General features: G+C 53.1%; 1 protein-coding gene across 1 annotated transcript in view; it reads left to right on the top strand.

Moving 5' to 3' along the window:
• The first annotated feature begins 575 nt into the window (after positions 1 to 575).
• XYLB (xylulokinase homolog (H. influenzae)) overlaps positions 576 to 16431 on the top strand; it is a 34671-nt gene continuing 18815 nt past the window's right edge. Inside the window, 11 exon segments of the mRNA XM_014530325.1 lie at positions 576 to 684; positions 687 to 709; positions 1377 to 1459; positions 5171 to 5240; positions 7053 to 7133; positions 9366 to 9452; positions 10003 to 10131; positions 11138 to 11203; positions 12359 to 12431; positions 15092 to 15210; positions 16113 to 16194. Coding sequence (XP_014385811.1) covers positions 591 to 684; positions 687 to 709; positions 1377 to 1459; positions 5171 to 5240; positions 7053 to 7133; positions 9366 to 9452; positions 10003 to 10131; positions 11138 to 11203; positions 12359 to 12431; positions 15092 to 15210; positions 16113 to 16194 — 907 coding nt within the window. The 5' untranslated portion in view covers positions 576 to 590.

Here is a 16431-nt window from a genome sequence, read left to right as displayed (position 1 = left end):
GGGGGAGGGGGGGGGGGGGGGGGTGGAGGTGTCCCCAGCTCCAGGAAGAAAGGGAGTTTTTCGACTGTAATCTCGGCTCTCTCCCCCTTCACCATGCTCTGGCGCCTCAGGAGTTCTGGTTTTGGATACAGAGGTGGAATGTGGCACATGGGGAGACGCTCAGATTGGCTGGGTCAGAACAGGGCCTGCTAGAGCCCACTGCTTCCAGCCCAGGGCACCTTTCCCTGTGACCCCTGAGTCACCCCCATGAGTGGGCATCTGTTCCAGGACCCAAGGTCTCCAGGCCGAGGGCCACCAGACATAGGCAGGGGCAAGCTGGCTTAAAGCTGGATGGGGAGGAGGGACAGGGTAGGGGCTTGGTGCGAGCGGGTTGCGCAGAGCGCGCTTGTCCGGTGCACTGGTTCGCGGGATCCTGGGGGCGGGGGGTGGGGAAGTGCCCAGGGGGGCCTGGGGGCGCGGCCACCGAGTGACAGAACCCCGAAGGTACTCAGCTAGTGTAAGAGGGGGGGACAGGCGGACGGGTAGGTGAGCACACAGGCATAACCGGTGACCTGGAACCAGATTACCGCTTGAAATTTTTTTTTGGTGAAATGGAACAACGTACCCTGAACTTTGTTCAAACCTGGGTTGGCACCAGACCGCCCGGGTCAGCATGCCCAGCATTGGTGACAGAGGACGGGCTATGCAGTCCCCAGGACACCATGGACAGGCAAGCAGTTAAAATTGGCCAAAGGCGCCCCTTCTTAACTTGGGGAATCAGCACAGTTGTAGTCAAACCTCTCTTCTCAGATGGGCTAGGGAGGCAGACCAGTCCTCGAGCAGAAAGTCTTGTGGGACCCTGGGTAAGGCTGGTTGCATTAAGACCTCAGTTTCCCCATATGTCTGGAAAAGGAATGGTACCCCTGGGTTTGGAGGTCTGCTGCTTTGCGACACAGTCTGTCTCCGACCACGGCCGTGCCCTGTGGGAACAGCCCAGGGGCCTTGCCTGGTCTCTCAGATCCCTGCAGACATGGTCCCCCAGAGGCATCTCCAAACCCTAGCCTGCCATTCCTTCGCCTCTAGGGCTTTCTCAGGTCTCCTGGCCAGGAATCAGCTCATCTGTGAACATTTTTCTCTAAGAGGGCCTTGGCTTTGGGTGTTTGGCGGACAGAGATTCCTTGAGCTACAAAGGTGTTTCAACGCAGTCTCAGCTTCATTGTACTAAATCTTGGGGCATGTCCCCAGGTGAGGCTCGGTTGCCATGGTTACGACAATGCACCCCAGCCTTCCAGAAGGTCTCCAGGTTGAACCACTCACTTCACCTGATGAAGTTTGTCCCTGGCCCCGCGTAGCAGCTGAGGGAAGTTCTCTACCCCATCTTCTCGAATGCTTTGCAGGTGAAAGTGGTTGCTGTCGATGCAGCGATGAATGTCTTCTATGAGGACAGTGTGCATTTTGACAGAGACCTTCCAGAATTTGGGTATGTACCTCGTGTGCATGTTTCTCTGTGTGTGGGGTGTTGGTTTGGGGGGGCCCCCACTCAACCTTTAACATCCATAAACTTACTATTCTGGCTTCATCCAACTGCAGGAGTTGTGGTCTTCAGCACCCCTTTTTCTATGCCTGGAATGCTCCCTCCTCCATTCCTTTACAGTTCCATTCATTCATCCATTCATTCATGCATATAAGCAGTAGATACCAATCAAGACTTTGCATCAGGTACTGTGCTGGGTCTGAGAATTTTATATAAAGGGAGTCATATACTCTTTTTTTAAATCTGACATTTTAATCTACACTAATAAAAGAGAAAGATGCAAATTGACCATACCTTTGTGATGCCCACCAGCCAATCAGGAGTGAGTATGCAAATTAACCCAAACAAATATGGCAGGTTAATTTGCATACGTAGGCCTGAGCGGCAGGGGGCGGGGCGGGGCAGGATGCAGGCATTCCACACTGTCCTAGCCGCTCCGGGCCTCTGGTCAGCGTGGGAAGGCGGAAAGGTAGCTCCGGGCCTGAGTGAAGGCAGTGCCGGCAGCAAGGGGAAGGAAGGCCCATTCTTGTATGAATCTTCATGCATCGGGCCTCTAGTTCAATACAATCATTTTGAGATTCATCCATGTTTATCAGTAGTTTGTTCTTTTTATTGCTCAGTAGTATTCATTGTATGAATGGATCACAATTAGTTTATCCATTCACCTGATGAGAGACATTTGGGTTGTTTCCAGTTTTTTATTATTATAAATAAGGAGGCTGTGAAATTCACATACCAGTCTTGGTGTTGACATAAGCTTTCATTTCTCCTGGAAATTAAATATCCAGAAACGGCTAAGTTGTATGGTAGGTGTATGTCTAACTTTTTAAGAAATTGCCAGTTCTCTTCCAAAGCGGTTGTTTTAATAAAAATGTTTTGTTAATAGGCATTGCATGTAGTTGGTACATCATTCAAAAGAAACAAAAGGCCTTCATTGAAAAGTTTTAATCCCTCTATGATCTCATCTCTTTCCTCCTGGCCTCTTCTACTTCTTTTGTTAGTTTTTGGTGTATCCTTCCAGAGTTTCATATGGAAATATTAGCAGATAAGAATATTCTTATTTTCTCCCTTTCTTACACAGAAAAAAGCATACCATATATAGCATTCTGTACTTTGCTTTATTCATTTCACAGTCTCTTGCCTGTGTTTTCCATGTCAGTACGTAGAACTGCTTTGTTATTTTAATAGATGCATTAGATGCATTAGAGGCCCAGTGCAAGAAATTGTGCGAGACCCAGCCCCGCCCTGCGCGAGCCACGGGCTCCACCTCCACCATGCAAGCCGCGGGCCCCGCCTCCACCGCCCCAGCCCCACCAGCCCTGTGCGAGCCCAGGCCCGCAAGAGGTGCTCCATGCACCTCCTGATGACCAGTTGTTTGCTTGTTCCGCGGTTACGGCGTGACGACCACAGGCCTTTTATGATATAGATAACATTCCATTGGGTAAATTTACGATCTCCTATGTAGGGATATTGGGTTGTTAGCAATGAAAAATGATGTAGTGAATTACCTACATATGCTATTACAGCTATGTACTAGTGTATCTGTAAGACAAAATTTTGGAAATAGGATTGCTGGATCAAAGAGCAAATAGATTTATAATTTCGGAAGATGTAGCCAAAGTGCTTCCCGTAGGGATTGTATTGATTTGCAACCCATCAGCAGTACATGAGAGTGTTTCCCACAGCACTGCCAATTCAGGGTGGTCGTGAAAGCGATTGTGGATGAAGCTGAGCATCTTTTCATCTGTTGAAGACCTACTCGAATTTCTTTTTTCCGTGAAGTTATTTTTCATGTCCTTTGCCCATTTTTCTGTTGGATTGGTTATCTATTTCTTACCAATTTCTAGGAGCTCTTCACATATTAGAGGAATTATCTCTCTTGTTACATGAATCACAAATATGTTTCTCAGATTTTTGTTTGTTTTGACTTGTATATGGGTTGTTGCTGTTGTTGCCATACATGGGTCTTTGTTTTCTATGCCATTGAATTTCTCCATCTCTTTCTATTCTAGATTTTGAGTCATACTTTAAAAAGCCTCCCTTACTCAAGATTATGAAGGAATTCACTTATGTTTGCATCTGGTTCTTATAAGATTTCAGTTTTCCAATATAAAAGTATTTGGGAGTTTCTTTAGGTACATGGCATGACATTTCTACATACACTTAATTTTTTCCCAGATGACTCTTCAGTGGTTTAACATATTTTTTTTTAGAAGCCCATCATTACCTCGTTGATTTGAGATACCAGCCTTATCATATGCTAGATTTCTCTGTGTGTTTAGGTCTGTTTCTGGGCATTTTCTTTTGCTTGGTTGGTTAGTGTGTCTGCTCATGAGCCAGTAACACATCGTTTTAATTATTCCAGCTTTAGAATAGGATTTAATATCTGGAATTGTTGGTCCTCTCTGATTGTTCTTCTTTTTCAGTTTCCATGGCTACTCTTTCTCGTCCTTAATTGATGCTTACTTTAGAATCAGCATTTAATGTTCCAGAAAGCAAAGTTATTAATATTTTTATCGAGATCACATTACATTTATAAATTAACTTGGAGGGAATTGACAAGAGGTCAAGTCTTCCTGCCTAAGCTCAGACTGTGTTTTCCCATTTGCTCAGTTCTTTTGAGCACTTCATGTATATCTTAATATGCTTAACATATGGATTTTGCACATTGTGGTGTATTGCAGAAATGACCATAATCCTCCATGCCTCCCTGTACCATGCCCTTTGCTATGTGACTTTGCAGCTCCTTTCATTAAGAGATGGAGTCCTTTCTCCACCTGTTGATTTTAATCAGTAGAACATGGGGGAGGTAACATTGTGCCAATTCTAACCCCAGCCCTCGATAGGCTTTGCGTGCATCTACTCTCATTCTTGGAATCCTGTACAGCCACCACATGAACAAGCTCAGGCTTGACTGCTTGAGATTGAGGGACCTATGGCCTCATTGCCCCCATATCCCCAGCTAAGAGAAGCAGAATTCAGCCTCCAGAAGCAGAGTCCTCTAGCTACAGTTAACTGGCCACAGATGCATGAGTGAGACCAGAAGAACCAACCAGCTGAGCTCAGCCAAGTGACTGACCAACAGAAGTGTGAGCTAAGTAGTTTCAAGCCATTACGTTTTGAAGTGGTTTGTAATGAGGCAAAAAGTACCCAGTGCACGTAGTTATTTTAAATCTTATTTCTAATTAGTTTATCATTTTGGATGAGGGTCTTGCAGGGGTGAGGAGGAGCGGGAGAGGGTTCCAGGTAACCTTCCACAGATTGTAATCCAAGGACTCGGTCTGATAGCCAAGAACTTTTCTCACAGGTGCAGCACCTCCTGTAGCCATACCTTCCCCTCTCCAAATGCAATGGATTTGGGAGGGCTTCTCCTCCAACCCCGTGCTCCCCCAGTCCCTTCTTGATCATTGCACCAAGTGACACCAGTGCCTGCCTTCCAAGGCTTGCTTTTACTGGTGCTTTCTGAGAATTGCCACTCTGGGCAATTTCCATGGTTTCTCTTTCCATCCCACTCAGCATTAATGCCTGTTCAATCTAGCGTCCCCTCTTAAGGTTGGAGGAGGGGGAGTTTCTGCCTCCACTGGAGTTACCCAGAATCTGCTGCCGCTGGGTCCCTGCCCCAGCTCTGTCCCTCATTCTCTCTTGTTCTCCTTGTAGGACTCAGGGTGGAGTTCATGTTCACCAGGATGGTCTGACAGTGACTTCTCCAGTCCTGATGTGGGTCCAGGTGAGCACAGGGATCCCTGTCCCTCTCCTGTCCCCCGCCTGCCTTACCAGCAGACCTGGTGACTTGCTAGGAAGCCCAAAGGTGGAAGCTCGTGAGAGCATCTGTTGAGGCCAAGTCCTCACGGGGAACTGGAGGCCGTGTGGTTCCTAGGGCCAGGCCCGGCCTCAGCTGGTATCAGTACTGAGCTTCTGGGTTCGGGAGCCATAGCAGCTGGAAAGTCCAGCCAGTCTCCACCTTCCAGATACCACAGAGCAGACCTTTCCCAAATACTCAGGCCTGTGACCACCCTAATGCCCTGAGATCACACAGCCTTGGGTTCTTAGTGCTCGGTCCCCAGACCCCTCCTCTTCCAGAATGGTGGCTGGTGACCTGCCCCATCAGGTTCAAGCAGGCCTGCCCACTCAAGACCAATGAGAAAGGAAGATGCCTGTTGCCAGATCCAGGTGACCCATGGGGCCACAGGACCGAGGGTGTGGACCGCACAGACAGGCAGGACCGGGCTGGGAGCTGCCTGATACGCCACAGGGGACTCGAAGCCCTGAAACTGGAGGCCAGCCAAAGGCAGAACTGAATGTGTCTGCCCAAAGCTTTTTTAATCCTCCAATACCTGTCTAACCAAATTCCTGTAGGAAATTCTTTCTGTTGAGATAACTAGTCTGATTTCTTATTTATCAGCCTGACCCTGACTCACACTGGAGGACGGGGGTCAAGGATGACTTTCCACCAGGCAGGCTGGCCAGAATGTGCTTCAGAGGGCTGAGCCAGACCGCGGGGCAGTGGTGGAGGGGTTGGGGGTGACAGGCAAGACTTGGTGTCTAGAGGTCCCAGTGATAAGGTCCAGGGTGAGCAGTGGGTAGAGAGCCAGGCTTGGGGTTGGGGCCAGGGTGGTTTCTAATTACGAGCAGCCTCTAGGATTGGAGAAACTCTAGTTTTGCCCATCCTTGCCCCAGCTGCACCGCACTCCCTGCAGGGGTTTGGCAGGCAGAGTTAGAGTTGACAGCCACAGCCAGGATTGTGAAAGGAGTCCTCCCTGCCCTGGGTGGGTTGGCGGGGTCAGCCAGGAGCTCAGGTGGCTTCTCTGCCCACAAGGAGATCCCTGCCTGTGGTGACTCTCTAATTCTTGCTAGGAAATCTTAGGGAAGTGTCGAGCTCTGCTGGGCACTGCCATCTGTGCCCCCGGGGGGGGGGGGTCTTGCGAGGAAGAAGATGCCAACTGGATGGTGGATGGTGGAGGGGTTGGGATAAACGGCCACCCGCTGCCTACTGTCCTCCCGCCGGGACATGGGGACTGTGGGCCTGGAGCCCCCTTCTGGTGGGAGCCCTCTGCTTTGCTTTTCACTTCTCCATGGCAGTGCAGTGACACCATCAATATGGTGGGTCGAAAACACAAATCAACGAAACCAACATTTGAGCCGCCTTGCTTTCTATCTTCCCGAGTGCTTGGACTTCACACATTGCAGAAGCAGAAGTTAAGGATTAGTGGTTAGCGCTTCCGTTTTTTCAAAATAGTTTTGGCATAGCCCTGGCCAGATGGCTCAGTGGGTTGGAACATCATGCTGTACATCAAAAGGTTGCGGGTTTGATTCCAGGTCAAGGCACACACATACCTAGGTTACAGGTTTGATCCCCGGTCGGGGCGCTTACCAGTCCCTGTGTCTCTCACATCGATGGTTCTCTCTCATTCATTGTATCCGTTCCTTCTTCGTCACCTCCTCTGTACTGGCAAGCCCTTCCGTGTCAGTTCTGAGGCTTGTGTGGTTGTCGGGTTCCATGGATCGCTACAGTCACGGTGCATTCTGTTTTTCTTCCCAGGCTTTGGATATCCTCTTGGAGAAGATGAGGGCTTCGGGCTTCGACTTCTCTCGAGTCCTCGCCTTGTCTGGAGCAGGCCAGGTCTGTCTGCAGCAGCCCGTACGGACCACGCGAGGGCAGCTGTCTAGGGCAGGGGAGCCGGTGCCGAGGTGCCTGCTCCCCGAGAGGGAGGGTGCTCGTTCTTGAGACCCACTGGGCACATTTCGTCGTTGTAGAAGCCCCTGTAGCTGTTTTGCCTTGGAGGGTATATGGCTTGGCTCCTCGCAGAAGGATCTGAGACAGTTCTTACGATTGCGCGTGAAATAGGACAGTGGGTGAGGAGGAACGAGGGGATGGAGGGATTGACATGAATTTGTGATGACTAAAATGGCATTTCTATTTCCTGGAGGTAAAACCAAAGGCAGAAATTATACTAACAATGGTAGCAGTTTCAGTAGTAGAGGTACTACTACTACTACTAACAATGAATGTGTGCTGGCCGCAGTGCCGAGCCTCTGATATAAGTTATCTGAGTCCTCATACCATTTCTACGAGGTGGGATCCCGGAGTGGTCAGCACAGGGCTTCCGGCACGCTGCCTGGTTTGATCCCCAGCTCTGCCATTTTCGGCGGTGACCTGGGACACGCCATCCAGCTCTCTGCTGCCTCCTCACCCTCATCTGTCATAGGCTCAATGTGAATGTTGAATGCGTAAAATTTAACAGTGCCAAAGTATGTAAAATCCTTAAGCTTAGCTACTACTTTTATTGTCATTGCCATTGACATGCGGGGTGGGGGGGGGGGCCTGAGGCACAGAGAGGCGCTACTACTTTTATTGTCATTGCCATTGACATGCGGGGGTGGGGGGTGGGGAGGGGGACTGAGGCACAGAGAGGTGATGTCACTTGTCTAAGGTCACTTCGCTCCCTGCTGGATTAGCCCTTGTTAGGGAGTGCTCACTAATTTTTCAGAAGACGCCTCTTCCCCCTGACCGGACAGGAATTGATTGCTCTTGTCCTTGTTAAACTAAGCAGATTCCCTGGGTGCTCTTGTCTGCCCCTCACCTGATCCCGGGCCTAGACACCCTCTCCCTGCTAGGCATCCCCTTCACCCCCATGGCCGAATGCCCTATGACCACCGCAGACGTACCACGACCCAGACCGAGCACCCATCTGTCCCCATACCTCTTCCTCGGGCTCCCTGCCTCAGGTGTCATCTTCCCACCCCCACATCCAAGGGTCCCCACGTTGCTTTGTACACGACTCCTGAATCTACCGCCTCTTCTCCAACTCTGCTTCTGTTGCCCAGGCCTAGTGCCATCATATTCCTCTGGGCTTCAGCTCCAGCCTCCCTCTCTGCAGCCAACCTTCTCCAAGGTTCCCACGGGCCCGTTCATACATTCGGCCCTGCCACATCCTCCTAAGCCAGAGTCCCCACACCTCCAGGATGAACCCCAACTTTCTGAGCGTGGACATCGAGGCCCTGATGCTGCCGCCTTCCCCTCCAGCCCCATCACCCACCTCCTGCCCCAGCTCAGGCCCACTGCTTAGGATGCCGCCCTTCCCTCCACCTGGCCCTCCTGTCTGTTCCCATAGCCCTGCCTGCACCGCCAGGGTTTTCTGATTATACATGTGAATCTTCTTTCCTGACTCAACCTCAGTGTCCTGCAGAATAGGGACAGTGCTGTCTGATGCATCTGTCCTCTGCCTGCATGATCTAGGTAGTGTTTGTGTCCTGCAGAATAGGGACAGTACTGTCTGATGCATCTGTCCTCTGCCTGCATGATCTAGGTGCTCAGTGTTTGTGGAATGAATGGATGGGTAAGGAGGGGTGGGGAACGTCTGGCCCGCAGACCGTAGAAGGCCTGCAAAATCATTGGGTCGGGCCCCGCCAAGGCATTAGGGGCGAGCTAATTAAATGTTCGACCAAATAGAGCAGGCTCATTTTTAAGTTGATAATTTTGTGTGGCCTGAGAATGAAGTTATTAATATCCAAATGGCCCTTGGTAGGAAAAAGGTTCCCCACCCCTGGAAATGAATGGATGGGTGAATTTCAGGTAATATTCTGAGCAATATACTTAAATCCAGTTTTACAAAAGCACCAATATCCAGACTGACCGTTCCTTCTTGGAGTTTTCCTACAAGTTGTGAGGTGGACGGGACAGAGTTCCTCCCCATTGTATAGACAGGAAAACTGAGGCTCCTGAAGAGGATGAGCTCTGTGGAGCCCAGTTCTTTGCGTGTGGTCTGGGGTCTTTCTGTGCTTTCTGTGTCTCCTGAAGGCTGTGACACCAGTGTGTGGCCTAATGAGCGTGTGCTTGGCTTTCCCTGGACAGCAACATGGAAGTATATACTGGAAAGCTGGGGCCAGTCGGGTGCTGACAAGCCTGTCACCAGACCTCCCGTTACACGAGCAGCTGCAGGTAACTGGCCAGGATGGGGGAGTCTAAGAGGGGAAAGGAAGGCCCTGAGGTGTGAGGCTTTGAGCAGTGTCGGGGTGTAGGAAGGTGGCTTGGGTGGCAGTCCTGTGAGTCGGGTCTGCCCTGCCCCCCTGCAGTGGGCACACCTGGTGTCTGGACAAAGGGTCAGGTGCTAGCAGCCCTCATCACCCGGCCCCTCCTGCCCAGCCTGACTCCGGCTCATGGCCCCTTGGGAATCTCCTCCTGGGGCCGGATGCCTCCTGATGCTGGAAGCCGGCTCTGGCTTCTCCTCTCCTCCCAGGCTCCAGGTGCCCCGGCAGAGTGGCACGGATCCTTTCCCGCCCACATCGCCTGGGGCACTCGGGCATCCTCCCCAGAACCTTCCACCTCGAGCTTTCTGGGAAGACCCCAGTGGGCCAGGCTGAGGTGTGGGCGTGGTGGGCTTGCCCTTGGGTCTCCCTTCCACATCCAGGGAAGAGGCGCCCACACCTGCTCAGAGGCGCCCACACCAGCGGGCAGAGCGCAAGCCTGAGCCCTGGCCCCTTCTCTCCAGGCCTGTTTCTCCATCCGCGACTGCCCGGTGTGGATGGACTCCAGCACCACAGCCCAGTGCCGCCAGCTGGAGGCCGCCGTGGGCGGAGCCCAGGCTCTCAGCCGCCTCACCGGCTCCCGTGCCTACGAGGTGAGCAGGGCTCGCCTTGGGCTGGGCTGGGGCTGGGACTGGGAGGAAGGTCAGGTAGTTGGCTCCAGTCCCTTTTCTCTGGGTGTCTGGGAGGACACAGCTGGTGGCCGGTCCCTGTGGGGATCACATGAGGCTGGGTGGGGTCCCAGAGGAGCCAGGACTAGGCACTCCGGCCCCGGGTTCTGATCAAGGCCGTCCTGCCTCCTTGTGCTGCCCGTCGAGCAAGGGCAGGCCTGGCCTCCCCTGTGTGTGCCCAGGTGTGAACACGGCTGTGCTCCTCGCGTCAGCCGGGGTGACGATGGCGCCTTGCTTTCAGCCTCTCTCACTCAGGTTTTGGGCCGAAAGAACTCAGTGCTTGTACAGTTCCTGGCAAAATGAAAAAATAAGAGTGCCTGTTTCCTGCTCGCCTCATCCAAAGCCCCACCCCACCCACAGGTGGCCGTCACCGGCCCAGCCCCAGCTGGGGTCATGCGACTCTCGCTGGAGCACAGGTTTTGGGGACAGGGCCAACCCCACTGGCGCCTTGCTTTCAGCCTCTCTCACTCAGGTTTTGGGTAGTTTTGAAGCTGAAAGGACTCAGTGCTTGTAAGACAATACAGTTCCTGGCAAAGTGAAAAAATAAAAAGAGTGCCTGTTTCCTGCTGGCCTCAGCCAAGGCCCCACCCCACCCACAGGTGGCTGTCACCGGCCCAGCCCCAGCTGGGGTCATGCGACCCTCGCTGAAGCACAGGTTTTGGGGACAGGGCCAACCCCACCGGGGCCACCTGAGGTCAGAAGGATGTGGGTGGGGAAGGGACCCCCGAGTCCCCTGCACGGGTGCAGTGATCAGAGCAGGCCTCCCCGCGTGTCAGTCCCGAGCGAGGCTTGGGCACTCAGGTGGCCAGCAGGTGCCAAGCACTGCTGAGGCCTTTTTAAAGTCTTCACGTACGAACGGATTTCCAGAGCATGGAGCTGCTCATTCCACGTGGGATTTGGGTTTTTAAGAGTTTGCTGTCTTTTTTTTCAGCGATTTACAGGAAACCAAATTGCAAAGATTTACCAGCAGAACCCCGAGGCCTACTCACACACGGAGGTTGGTTAAACGTTCCTACTTGATTGAAAGTCACAGTTGAATTCCTTTTCCAATACTTACCTTTAACAGAAATACATCTCATGTGCATCGGTGGGAAAAAACACAGACATTGATTAGCGGACATTAAAAATGATACATTCACTTTGCTTCTTTTTCTCATTTGGAAACAATTTGCTTGTTTCTGTGGCTGGGCCCAACGGGCCTTTTTAATCTTGGAAGTTGACATCCAATTTACATGATAATGATTCAGGATTACTTTGCAGCATTAGCCGTGTGGGCTGTGGGCAGGGGTGAAAAGCCCGCTCTGAATTCTGTGGGAAACACAGGACAGAGGTGGCTGATGGGGGCAGGAGGTGTCGGCGTTCTCTGCCCTGGTCCAGGGGCCCGTGGTTCCCTTGTGGAAGCACAGACCCCCGAGCTGACATCTGAAATCTGTTATCCGTTCCTGCAGCTCCTGTCTGGGTCAATCGAAAGCTTCCCAGGGGCCGGCTTTCACTGATTCTTGCTTTGAACCCTCAAGTGTCTTTTTTGGGTCTGAGTCCTGCAGTCACACATCCCACTTCCCTTGTGACTAGATACAGCAGTGGTTCTCAGCCTCCTGGCCCTTTAAATACAGTTCCTCATGTTGTGACCCAACCATAAAATTATTTTCGTGGCTACTTCATAACTGTAATGTTGCTACTGTTATGAATCGCAGTGTAAATATCTGATATGCAGGATGGTCTAAGGTGACCCCTGTGAAAGGGTCATTTGACCTCCAAAGGGGTCGTGACCCACAGGTTGAGAACCTCTGAGATACAGAGACCACAGAAGAGGAGGCAGGAACTCGGCACCACGCTCCCTGGATGCCGGGTGGAAAACCCGCTCCCCTAAGTGTGCCTTTCTCTGTTCAACTTGACAGTGGTATGGACTGTCAGAACCTGCGGGGTGAGATGCCACGGCCATTACTGGGGCATCTTGCTCACAATATAAAGCTCTTCTCGTGTGTGTGTGTGTGTGTGTGTGTGTGTGTGTGTGAAGTATTCAGTTGCTTAGAGCAGCGGTCCCCAACCGGTGACCTGCAGACCACTGGTGGTCTGTGAGGTCCGAAAGGTTGGCGACCGCTGGCTTAGAATATATGGAAGTGAGTCATATCTCAGTTTCCTTCTCTTACAGAGAATTTCCTTGGTCAGCAGTTTTGCCGCTTCCCTGTTCCTGGGGTCCTACTGCCCTATTGACTACAGTGACGGTGGGTGAGCCTGCGGAGTCCTGGGCGTGTGCCCGTGCAGTGGGCGCGCAGGCAGGGTGAGCCTCGTCCACCTGGCCGGTGCCAGTCTTTCAGGCCTGTTATCTGCTGCCAAGCAGGGAGGGTGTCAGTTACCTTGCTGTTGGCAGACGACCCGAGCACTTCGCTGCTGCAGGTCACAAATGTTTCTTCGCCCAGAGTCTCTGAAGGTCAGGAATGTGGGAGCAGCTTAGCTGGGTGCTTCTGGCTCAGGAGCTCTCGTGAGGAGGCCGTCCAGCTGGCGACCCTGGGCTGCGGCCATCCAGAGGCGTGATGGGCTGGAGGATCCAGGTTCACACACAGGCCTGTTGGTCAGAGGCCTCGGTTCCTGGGGGGCTGTTAATGACAACGCGGCTGGATTCCTCCAGGAAGGACTGACACCGTAATCTGGGAATTGAGGTGCCATCACTTCTGCCCCAGCCTATAGTCGCACAGACCCACCCAGGTGTGGGGAGGTGAGGACCTCATGGGCCTGAACACCAGGACTCGGGGGTGAGCCGGGGCCAATCTTGGTATTGACGTTTGTGTTCACATTTGGGAAACTCCTGAGAGTTGTGAGCTTCTGGAATGAAAACCTGAACAAAACCCAACTGGCGCAGCTCAGGTGGTTGAGAGTCATCCCATGCACCAGGAGGTCGCCGGTTCAATTCCCAGTCAGGGCACATGCCCAGGTTGCAGGCTTGATCCTATATGCCATATTTTATAAAGTAGGGGGTGTGCAGGAGGCAGTCGATTGATGTTTCTCTTTCATCGATGTTTCTATCCCTCTTTCCCTCTCCCTCTCTCTGAAATAAGTAAAAGCATATTTTAGAAAAATAAAATAAAAAGCCTTAGCAAAAATAAATGGAAATGGTAGCAGGGAGGAAGGAAGGCTGGGAGGAGATACTGAAGGAACTCTTGGGTGGGCCTAGGCTGCAGGAGTGACCGGAAGCAGGAGGAGGATGTAGAGCAGGAGCCCAGACCCGGGAAAGTGGCTGCAGAACAGAGTGAGTGCTCTCAGCCCCCGGAATCCAGCTGAAGTTTTCAAGTGCTGTCGTGTTCCAGACGTTATTCGAGTTTTCAGGGGGATAAAACGAGGCGGTTAAGGAGTGCCCCCCGCTCCCCCCACAAGCTTCACTCACAATCTGGAGAAGTATAGGTCCCTGCAGCTAATGGCATAGAACTCAGATCAGCAGAACTTACACGTGGACGAGCGGGGTGTGCACCTGTGCTCCCCACCTCTCCCTGAGGCAGGGTGCCTCTGGGGCAGGTCACACGCTGCTCACTGCTCCCGTAGGCGCCGGAGGGCCAGGATCTTCAGTCTCCGCTGGGCCTTCCGCTCCACAGAACAGAGTGAGTGCTCTCAGCCCCCGGAATCCAGCTGAAGTTTTCGAGTGCTGTCATGTTCCCGACATTATTCGAGTTTTCAGGGGGATAAAATGAGGCGGTTAAGGAATGCCCCCCCGCTCCCCCCACAAGCTTCACTCACAGTCTGGAGAAGTAAAGGTCCCTGCAGCTAATGGCATAGAACTCAGATCAGCAGAACTTACACGTGGTCGAGCCGGTGTGCACCTGTGCTCCCCACCTCTCCCTGAGGCAGGGTGGCTCTGGGGCAGGTCACACGCTGCTCACTGCTCCCGTAGGCGCCCGAGGGCTACGATCTTCAGCCTTCCGCTCCGCTCACCTGAGGAGTCACCGCCTAACTTACCAGCTGCCTCTCATGGGCAGGTGACTCCATCCCTGCCCCAGCCCCCTGTCTGCCTCCACCTGTGCTCCGGGTTCCATCCCCTTCCCCATCCCGAGGAGAGCCTTGGGAGAAATAGGTCGTGGTAGCCAAGACGAGGTGAGCTCGGTGATGAGCAGGAGGAAGGTGAGGGGAGTCTGAGCGCTCTCCCCGAAGTTCGCTGTGGTTGGGAAGTCCCTGAGGGCTGGCCCACATCAGCAATGGGCCACCACTGAGGAGACAGCTTGAACTTCAGGGGACACAGAGCAGTTCCTTGTCAACATATTCGCCTGCCCTGGCCAGGTCTCGGCCAGGTCTGGGAGCAGCAGCTTTCCAGGTAGCTGTGGTGTCTGAGCTGTTGAGGAAGTATTTGGAAGAAGCGGTGGTGGGGCGGGGCCTGTGTTTCCAAAGGCCCTGCTGGCCGCTGGCTGGCTGGGTCCAGCGTGACCCAGGCACATGGTACACCTTCCGCTGGTCCAAGTTTGCTGCGAGAGCATGATCCGCCCTCCCATTTTTACAAGATGTTTCTAATTCTTGTTTCCTGCCTTCTGTAGGTTCTGGAATGAACTTGTTGCAGATCCAGGACAAAGTCTGGGCCCAGGCGTGCCTTGGTGCCTGTGCACCCCATTTAGAGGAGAAGCTGGGCCCCCCGGTACCGTCATGCTCGGCCAGGTCTGGGAGCAGCAGCTTTCCAGGTAGCCGTGGTGTCTGAGCTGTTGAGGAAGTATTTGGAAGAAGCGGTGGTGGGGCGGGGCCTGTGGTTCCAAAGGCCCTGCTGGCCGCTGGCTGGCTGGGTCCAGCGTGACCCAGGCACATGGTACACCTACCGCTGGTCCAAGTTTGCTGCTAGAGCATGATCCGCCCTCCCAGATCTGTGCATTTTTGCAAGGTCTTTCTAATTCTTGTTTCCTGCTGTCCGTAGGTTCTGGAATGAACTTGTTGCAGATCCAGGACAAAGTCTGGGCCCAGGCGTGCCTTGGTGCCTGTGCACCCCATTTAGAGGAGAAGCTGGGCCCCCCGGTACCGTCATGCTCAGTTGTGGTAGGTCCTCTTTCCAGGGATGTGGCTCCTTTAAGAGCTGGAGGGAACAGACGTTTCTTCCCAGACACCAGGAAATCTTATCATGTATTTTAAACTTTCAGGACTAAAGTAAAGTCAGGGAAAGGGGGGAAAAAACACTTTCTTTTCCTAGCTGTGCTTTCTAAAGATTACGCATCTGTCTAGAGGGTTCCCTGCCCTCTGGTCCCACAGCAGCTTGTGGAGGCGCCTGAGGGCCCTGGTTCCTGGGGGACCCCCTCCCCGCACTGCCTTTGGGTTTTTTTTCTTTAGACCGTTGACATCTGTGTTCATGTGTCCAGTTATTCTTTTTTTAAAAAATGTTTATTAATTTTAACGAGAGAGGCAGGGAGAGAGAAACATCTATTTGCTGTTGCTCTTACATATGCATTCATTGATTATTATTATATGTGCCCTGACCGGGATGGAACCCCCAACCTTGGCGTAGGGGGATGATGCTTGAACCAACAGAGCTCCCCGGCCAGGGCTGCCCAGTGGTTCTTAATCCGATGGCTGGGCTGATCGGGGGAGCGTGTCAGGGTTTGTCTACTCCCCCGAGTTGGCTTACGGGTGCCCCCCGGTAATTCATTTGCTTAGCTTTCATGCTACATCCAGAATTTGAAGCTCTCGTGACATGTGCAAGTTGCAGATGGGCTTGCTTAGGTGACCTTGACTCTCAACATCAAGTGGTCTTGGAGGTGGTGGGATGACCTGTCCGGGCTCCTCTGGCCTTTTGTGATCAGGAAGGACATCCCGGTTTGCCACAGGGAGTGATGCGGCTCCGGGCTCTGACCTGGAGCCGGACCCAGTCCCGGGGCCTGCAGGTGGACGCTGTGCTGGGAAGGCGGGCTTGGCCTCAGCAGAGGGTGCCGGCTTTTCCTCCTCAGGGGCCCGTTTCTTCCTACTACGTCCAGCGCTACGGGTTTCCTCCGGGATGCAAAGTGGTGGCCTTCACTGGGGACAACCCAGGTGAGTCCCTGGCGGGTATCGCTCCCCAGGGAGCCTGCCTTGGTCCATAGCCTGGCCTCCATGAAGCCCCCCTGGGGTGGGGCCCCGCCCTCCCTGGATGTAGGCTCCACTCCTGAAAGCTGTCTCCCTGGACTTGCCCCACCGTGGCCCTGCCTGTCCTCAGGAGCCACAGGGCCGCCTCCCCACCCAGGAGAAAACTGACCGTGATCAAGGAAGGCAGTCCTGCCCACCGCTCCT

The sequence above is a fragment of the Myotis brandtii genome, unplaced genomic scaffold (genome assembly GCF_000412655.1).
Source record: "Myotis brandtii unplaced genomic scaffold, ASM41265v1 scaffold731, whole genome shotgun sequence".
NCBI lineage: Eukaryota > Metazoa > Chordata > Mammalia > Chiroptera > Vespertilionidae > Myotis > Myotis brandtii.
Note: the sequence above shows the minus strand (reverse complement) of the source record. Positions and strands in the feature narration are given on the sequence as shown.